General features: G+C 38.8%; 2 protein-coding genes across 5 annotated transcripts in view; one reads left to right on the top strand and one right to left on the bottom strand.

Moving 5' to 3' along the window:
• LOC103394332 (EF-hand calcium-binding domain-containing protein 1) overlaps nucleotides 1-4,331 on the top strand; it is a 17,825-nt gene extending 13,494 nt beyond the window's left edge. For 2 of the 4 annotated variants that reach the window (XM_025065163.1, XM_008331580.3), the window contains 6 exons: nucleotides 210-313; nucleotides 419-595; nucleotides 962-1,204; nucleotides 1,305-1,499; nucleotides 1,580-1,713; nucleotides 1,840-2,197. In XM_025065163.1, coding sequence (XP_024920931.1) covers nucleotides 210-313; nucleotides 419-595; nucleotides 962-1,204; nucleotides 1,305-1,499; nucleotides 1,580-1,713; nucleotides 1,840-1,924 — 938 coding nt within the window. In that variant the 3' untranslated portion in view covers nucleotides 1,925-2,197. Of the gene's footprint in view, nucleotides 1-209; nucleotides 314-418; nucleotides 596-961; nucleotides 1,205-1,304; nucleotides 1,500-1,579; nucleotides 1,714-1,839; nucleotides 2,198-2,629; nucleotides 3,486-3,778 lie in introns of those variants that run through there. The other 2 variants (XM_025065164.1, XM_025065165.1) reach the window with 2 other exon arrangements.
• A 4,200-nt stretch (nucleotides 4,332-8,531) lies between these two features.
• The window catches only part of LOC103394330 (valine--tRNA ligase, mitochondrial-like), a 4,583-nt gene continuing 4,487 nt past the window's right edge, over nucleotides 8,532-8,627 (bottom strand). Inside the window, exon 7 of the mRNA XM_008331579.3 lies at nucleotides 8,532-8,552. Within this exon, the coding sequence (XP_008329801.2) occupies nucleotides 8,532-8,552 (21 nt within the window). The remainder of the gene's footprint in view (nucleotides 8,553-8,627) is intronic.

Here is an 8,627-nt window from a genome sequence, read left to right as displayed (position 1 = left end):
ACAGACAGAGAGGGTGGATAGGAGGATGGGTGATTAAGGGTTGGAGTACATAGTGAGGGGCTCTCTCTCTCTGTCTGTCTAACCCCCCCACCCTCTCTCTACCCTAATCCCCCACCCTCTCTGTCTCTCTGTCTGTCTAATCCCCTCTACCCTCTCTCTACCCTAACCCCCCCATCCTCCTATCCACCCTCCTCTCTCCCTCTACCCAGGTGTCTATGTCCTTGCAGCCACCAGTCGTCCAGACCTTGTGGATCCAGCCCTGCTCAGACCTGGACGATTGGACAAGTCCCTCTTCTGTCCACCTCCTGACAGGGTCTGTTAAAGCACAACAGTTCTCGAAATGACAAATCAAAAAGCATTTTCAAAATGATTCTTCAATTAATTCAACCAACGTCCAACCGTCTTACCCCCGTGGCAGGAGTCTCGTGTGGAGATTCTCAGAGCTCTGAGCTCAGACCTTCTCCTGGCTGCCGACGTTGACCTGGAACAGCTGGCTGCTGTGACAGAACACTTCACCGGGGCAGATCTGAAGGCTCTGCTCTACAACACACAACTGGAGGCCGTCCACAGCAGCGGCGGCATCGGCAGAGCACGGGTCAGTCTCTTCTGATCTCAGAGTTTGTATTTGTTCAGTTTGACTGGACCTGAATAAAACAGAAGAGAAGAAAAGTGTTGATAAAGTCATGGTTCAAATTAGCTCCACCACATATGGCTATCTATCTGTCTATTTAACTGATGGTTCAAATTAGCTCCACCACATATGTCTGTCTGTCTATTTAACTGTCTATCTATCCGTCCCTCCCTCCTTTCCTCCCTCCCTTTCTCCTTCCTTTCCTCTCTCTCTCCCTCCATCTATCTGCTCAGACTTTTTTTCTACTGCATGAACAGTGTTCATATGTGGATGAACTCATTACACTTTGTGTTTGTTAATCTTACCCTGCTGTGTTGACTGTTCTCTCAGGATCTGACCTCTGGCTCAGACAGTGACATGAGTCTGTCCTGCATGATCTTTCCAAACAACACCAGTGGCTCAGAGGACTCAGCAGGGGAGGGAGAACCACAGGTGTGTGTGGACCAGGCCGTGGTTCCTCTGGAGCAGGGGGACCTACGGGCTAAGGACCAACCCTGTCATGATAACGTCTGGAGACTGTACTTTGGAAGCTCCTATGAGTCAGATGTAGAGAATTCATCAGTTGCAGGACAGGTGTGCTCTTCTGTAATCAAAGTACACTAAAATGAAAGCTACAGGATTGGAATTGTAATTATCATCTGTGTGTTGATCTACCTCCTGTCTCTCTTGACAGAACTCCCAGTGCGTCTTCGGTCAGAACTGTTTGACCCAGGACTGTTCCGCTGCATCAGTTCTGGAGCCCTTCACCCCTCACCCTCCGGCTTACATGTCCTCCATCCACAGTGGGTATGAAGACCTGAGTCCAGAGCAGCTGGAGCGACTGCAACAAGATGTTAACTTCATCAGAAACAACTACAGGAGAGCCAAGGTGAGTGACAGCACACTGGACACACAGTAATAGTCTCCACACAGTCTATCATCTGAGCTGTGTGTGTGTGTGTGTGTCAGAAGGAGGAGTGCTCACTGACCCAGTTAGCCTCTGGACAGCCAGGTCTGCTGCTGCGTCAGGCTCATGTGAATGCTGCCCTGTCTGTGACCAGACCGTCTCTCAGCAAGTCTGACTGGGACAGATACACAAAACTGTAAGTGTCAGGAAAAACATCACACAAACTAAACTTCAACTTTACCTAAGTAATGTCAGGGTCATTAATTTCCTCAATATTAAAATTATTAATTAACACTACTTTTTTTCCTTTTTTTTTTTCAAGTTATGAACGCTTTGCTGGTTCAGAAGATGGAAAATCTTCTCCCACTGTCACATTCAAACCTGGACAGCGTGTGACATTAGCTTGAACAAACCTAAATGACTAAAGTAAAAAGTTCCAAGTTTGATCAGCACTAAAACATGGACATTAATTCACATGTTGAACAGCTTCACTGTAATTACTATAAATATGTAACAAAATTTGAAGAAAAGTCCTATTGACTTCTTTAAACTGTTGGGATTTGTTAAATTTTGTGTTTACTTTGTCTCCATCTGGTGGCTATACATCTGTAAAGCACATGTATAAAGTCCACCCAAAAATGTTAATTTTATACTCAAATATTATAAATGTAATAATCAGGCCCCTTTTCTTCTCATTTGTTTTTCAAAGCTTCTATAAAATGACTTCACACCTCAAGAGCAAAATAAAAACTGGGGCTCCAATAATTTGTAAGATTTATCTTACAATCCTGGAGTGGAAGACCCATTAAACTGGGTTCAAGGGACAGGAATTAACCCGTGACTGGACTGTCAGTGAGCAGATTAGTAAGTTAAATAAATAAAACCCTTGAAGGTTTAAGGAAGAGTTAAAATTAAGATTATTTGAGGTCCATAAATTGGAACAATAAAACATGACAGGAAGCCAAATTATATAACCATCTGAGCAAACCAGACTGAAGCTCTGATTGTCATGTTTGACAGCACACGGTCTGGAACAATAGCTTTGCACATAGTGCTGTTTACATAGGGGGAAAATAAAAAGATCTTTTCATCTGCCTTTGTTGTCAGTCCAGTCACCTTGACAACGTACTGCAGAGACTGTCATCCCAACAACTGTGACTTATGGGGCATCTGGAACATCTAAGAGTTTCACCTCAGACCCACAACAGCCTGTTTCCTGGCTGTAGCAGCCACTGTCCTGACAGTACATTTTTACTGAAGCACTCACCCAGCTGTCATCCTACACACTGGCACTGGCAGTTTGTGCTGTAGTAAATATAGACGCTCAGACAGAGCTGCTTTTGGCTCTCACCGGTCCTGCGTCAGTCCCACTCGGCGCATCTTAGCCGTGGAAAACTTTCTTTTTCCCCATCGAATCCTCTTCTCCGCCAACTGAGGGAGAACAGAGAGAAGGAATGAGCAGCAGAAATAGGATCCGGAAAATTCTGGCTGGATTTGAACACATTTATGATCAATATTAAGAACGAGAGGGACAACCAAGAGTTGAAGTTTAGATGTGGTGCGTACAGATAGTCATTTTTAGACAAAAATAAAGGCAGGCTTAGTAGTCAGCGTAAAGGTAAGGTAGGTCTTCTGGAGCCGCCACAGAATAAAAGATTGTAGCTGATGATTTGGGAACAAATCTTTACATTCTTCAGTTGTGGTTTTCAGCCGACCAGTATGAACCAGTAAACTAAAACAGTCAACTATGACAAATTATTCACCAGCTTCAGAATCCTACATTTGTTGTTACAGGCCAGGATGCACTGAGTACATTAAATATAGCCCCCCCTTGTGGTCTGTTCTATTTAAACAAACAGTTTGCAGTACAAATGATTTATATTTACATGTATCCAGATGTAGTTCGATCAAAACAGACTGTGAACATGTACAAAAGAAAAGTATATTAAAGGACGACCTTCAGTATCACCAGGGGTCAAAACCTTATCCTTATCTTCACCCACCCTTCCACTTTCTTCTACTTCCTGTGGGAGAATCCCAAAATTATGAAGTGATTATGAAGCCTGAAACTAATTAAAAAGAAACATCAATCTGGGGCTTGACTTTAAAAATGGACACAAAAGAGACGCAGCGATGACAGGTGAGTGTGGGAGACTGTGTGCTCTGACAGAAATGGTTGAAAATAACAGTGTGTTTAAAAAAAGAAAAAACTAACTTGAACTGTGATGTCATCACAACCTTCTTCCTCTTCTTCAACACAGCCTCCAAGGGGTGTCTTGGAAAATTGATGGCCGCGTCACTGACCGTGGCCCAGCATCTGCCGCCTGATGTCCACCTGACCTGCTGACACATGAGGAAGGACGTTGAGGACATAACCTGGGAAATACAGGTGATGCAGGACATAATACCACAGACTGGACCTGGGCTTCGGTTTGTCAACCTAAGATTGTCACTTTGTCTTGATACAGATCATATATTCATTCTCTGGTTTCTCATGACTGTGAGGTGGGGACACTAGATGTCGCTGTGACAGGATTTTTCTATTTTTAAGGAGGTGTGGTCAACTTTTTTTCAGGCTGCTCTCCCAGGTCAATACTCTAAGTGTAGGTCAGCAAACTGCAGCAGGAGACACTGTCGCGTGAGGTTTCTTTCCCAACTTCTCTGTGGACATTTTAAGGCGTTTCGGGGCCTTTTTATTTTTATCGATATTTTCACGATGGTAAGGCTATAGTAAGGCGTGTTTTGGGTGATTTTTCAAATATTCAAATAAAATACTTTTTGGAGTTTTAAACACAAAATATTCACCTGGCAGCATGTTTTAGGACCTAATCTTGCATTTTAAGGCGTTTCGGGGACTTTTTATTTTTATCGATATTTTCACGAAGGTAAGGCTATAGTAAGGCGTGTTTTGGGTGATTTTTCAAATATTCAAATAAAATACTTTTTGGACTTTTAAACACTAAATATTCACCTGGCAGCATGTTTTAGGACCTAATCTTGCATTTTAAGGCGTTTCGGGGACTTTTTATTTTTATCGATATTTTCACGAAGGTAAGGCTATAGTAAGGCGTGTTTTGGGTGATTTTTCAAATAATCAAATAAAATACTTTTTGGACTTTTAAACACTAAATATTCACCTGGCAGCATGTTTTAGGACCTAATCTTGCATTTTAAGGCGTTTCGGGGACTTTTTATTTTTATCGATATTTTCACGAAGGTAAGGCTATAGTAAGGCGTGTTTTGGGTGATTTTTCAAATATTCAAATAAAATACTTTTTGGAGTTTTAAACACTAAATATTCACCTGGCAGCATGTTTTAGGACCTAATCTTGCATTTTAAGGCGTTTCGGGGACTTTTTATTTTTATCGATATTTTCACGAAGGTAAGGCTATAGTAAGGCGTGTTTTGGGTGATTTTTCAAATATTCAAATAAAATACTTTTTGGAGTTTTAAACACTAAATATTCACCTGGCAGCATGTTTTAGGACCTAATCTTGCATTTTAAGGCGTTTCGGGGACTTTTTATTTTTATCGATATTTTCACGAAGGTAAGGCTATAGTAAGGCGTGTTTTGGGTGATTTTTCAAATATTCAAATAAAATACTTTTTGGACTTTTAAACACTAAATATTCACCTGGCAGCATGTTTTAGGACCTAATCTTGCATTTTAAGGCGTTTCGGGGACTTTTTATTTTTATCGATATTTTCACGAAGGTAAGGCTATAGTAAGGCGTGTTTTGGGTGATTTTTCAAATATTCAAATAAAATACTTTTTGGACTTTTAAACACTAAATATTCACCTGGCAGCATGTTTTAGGACCTAATCTTGCATTTTAAGGCGTTTCGGGGACTTTTTATTTTTATCGATATTTTCACGAAGGTAAGGCTATAGTAAGGCGTGTTTTGGGTGATTTTTCAAATATTCAAATAAAATACTTTTTGGAGTTTTAAACACTAAATATTCACCTGGCAGCATGTTTTAGGACCTAATCTTGCATTTTAAGGCGTTTCGGGGACTTTTTATTTTTATCGATATTTTCACGAAGGTAAGGCTATAGTAAGGCGTGTTTTGGGTGATTTTTCAAATATTCAAATAAAATACTTTTTGGACTTTTAAACACTAAATATTCACCTGGCAGCATGTTTTAGGACCTAATCTTGCATTTTAAGGCGTTTCGGGGACTTTTTATTTTTATCGATATTTTCACGAAGGTAAGGCTATAGTAAGGCGTGTTTTGGGTGATTTTTCAAATATTCAAATAAAATACTTTTTGGACTTTTAAACACTAAATATTCACCTGGCAGCATGTTTTAGGACCTAATCTTGCATTTTAAGGCGTTTCGGGGACTTTTTATTTTTATCGATATTTTCACGAAGGTAAGGCTATAGTAAGGCGTGTTTTGGGTGATTTTTCAAATATTCAAATAAAATACTTTTTGGACTTTTAAACACTAAATATTCACCTGGCAGCATGTTTTAGGACCTAATCTTGCATTTTAAGGCGTTTCGGGGACTTTTTATTTTTATCGATATTTTCACGAAGGTAAGGCTATAGTAAGGCGTGTTTTGGGTGATTTTTCAAATATTCAAATAAAATACTTTTTGGACTTTTAAACACTAAATATTCACCTGGCAGCATGTTTTAGGACCTAATCTTGCATTTTAAGGCGTTTCGGGGACTTTTTATTTTTATCGATATTTTCACGAAGGTAAGGCTATAGTAAGGCGTGTTTTGGGTGATTTTTCAAATATTCAAATAAAATACTTTTTGGACTTTTAAACACTAAATATTCACCTGGCAGCATGTTTTAGGACCTAATCTTGCATTTTAAGGCGTTTCGGGGACTTTTTATTTTTATCGATATTTTCACGAAGGTAAGGCTATAGTAAGGCGTGTTTTGGGTGATTTTTCAAATATTCAAATAAAATACTTTTTGGACTTTTAAACACTAAATATTCACCTGGCAGCATGTTTTAGGACCTAATCTTGCATTTTAAGGCGTTTCGGGGACTTTTTATTTTTATCGATATTTTCACGAAGGTAAGGCTATAGTAAGGCGTGTTTTGGGTGATTTTTCAAATATTCAAATAAAATACTTTTTGGACTTTTAAACACTAAATATTCACCTGGCAGCATGTTTTAGGACCTAATCTTGCATTTTAAGGCGTTTCGGGGACTTTTTATTTTTATCGATATTTTCACGAAGGTAAGGCTATAGTAAGGCGTGTTTTGGGTGATTTTTCAAATATTCAAATAAAATACTTTTTGGACTTTTAAACACTAAATATTCACCTGGCAGCATGTTTTAGGACCTAATCTTGCATTTTAAGGCGTTTCGGGGACTTTTTATTTTTATCGATATTTTCACGAAGGTAAGGCTATAGTAAGGCGTGTTTTGGGTGATTTTTCAAATATTCAAATAAAATACTTTTTGGACTTTTAAACACTAAATATTCACCTGGCAGCATGTTTTAGGACCTAATCTTGCATTTTAAGGCGTTTCGGGGACTTTTTATTTTTATCGATATTTTCACGAAGGTAAGGCTATAGTAAGGCGTGTTTTGGGTGATTTTTCAAATATTCAAATAAAATACTTTTTGGACTTTTAAACACTAAATATTCACCTGGCAGCATGTTTTAGGACCTAATCTTGCATTTTAAGGCGTTTCGGGGACTTTTTATTTTTATCGATATTTTCACGAAGGTAAGGCTATAGTAAGGCGTGTTTTGGGTGATTTTTCAAATATTCAAATAAAATACTTTTTGGACTTTTAAACACTAAATATTCACCTGGCAGCATGTTTTAGGACCTAATCTTGCATTTTAAGGCGTTTCGGGGACTTTTTATTTTTATCGATATTTTCACGAAGGTAAGGCTATAGTAAGGCGTGTTTTGGGTGATTTTTCAAATATTCAAATAAAATACTTTTTGGACTTTTAAACACTAAATATTCACCTGGCAGCATGTTTTAGGACCTAATCTTGCATTTTAAGGCGTTTCGGGGACTTTTTATTTTTATCGATATTTTCACGAAGGTAAGGCTATAGTAAGGCGTGTTTTGGGTGATTTTTCAAATATTCAAATAAAATACTTTTTGGACTTTTAAACACTAAATATTCACCTGGCAGCATGTTTTAGGACCTAATCTTGCATTTTAAGGCGTTTCGGGGACTTTTTATTTTTATCGATATTTTCACGAAGGTAAGGCTATAGTAAGGCGTGTTTTGGGTGATTTTTCAAATATTCAAATAAAATACTTTTTGGACTTTTAAACACTAAATATTCACCTGGCAGCATGTTTTAGGACCTAATCTTGCATTTTAAGGCGTTTCGGGGACTTTTTAAAGGCAGTAAATAGGACTGAAATGAACATGGAGTGTTTAATGTGCAAGTAATGGAATGTGTTTTGAATGTAAAGTGTCTTTGTGCCATGCATGTGATGTTGTTGTGTGTTAGTTGTTTGTTGTTTCCATTAAATGTCCAAAGGATGTTGTGACTCCCAGTGTTTTTTTTATGTTGTGTGAAAGGGTCCACATGTGTGAGTGGTTGTGGTTGGTGTGTAGGGCCAGAAGAGTGTAGTGATATGGAGTTCCTGAAGAGGTGTGAGAGTGTGCGATTAACTATGTCCTGTTTTATGGTTTGAAATGAGAAATAGTGTTGTTGTGTAGTATGTTAGTATGATAGGGGTAACATGGTGTATGAACAAGGTAGTGGAGAAAGGGTTGAAAAGTGCGAATTTGTTATAAATGTTGATGCAGGTCAGTAAGTAGTGTATGATTAGTTGTTGAAGAAAGTCATATCATGTGATGATATAGGTTTTCCAGAGTGTAATGTAATGTATGAAAACTGGGCCAAGATAGAGAATCGATTAAAGTGTTGTAAAAAAAGAATCTCCTGAATTGTCCAGGTGGAGGCAGATTAGTTTGTGTTAGAAGAGGTAGTCCCAGAGAAGGTGTTTGTGATGTCATAAATGTACAGCAGAAGACGGTGTTTGGAGAGGTGTTTAGAGTTTAGAGAGGTGGAGGTTTGCACTAGAAAGAAGAGGAATGAAGGTCAGTCGCAGCAAGACATAGAATACACGTGTGTGTAATCGAAAGGGAGAACAG

This window comes from Cynoglossus semilaevis, chromosome 18 (genome assembly GCF_000523025.1).
Source record: "Cynoglossus semilaevis isolate Cse_v1.0 chromosome 18, Cse_v1.0, whole genome shotgun sequence".
Classification (NCBI taxonomy): Eukaryota; Metazoa; Chordata; class Actinopteri; order Pleuronectiformes; family Cynoglossidae; genus Cynoglossus; species Cynoglossus semilaevis.
The sequence above is the reverse complement of the archived record's forward strand: the minus strand, read 5'-3'. Positions and strand labels throughout refer to the sequence as shown.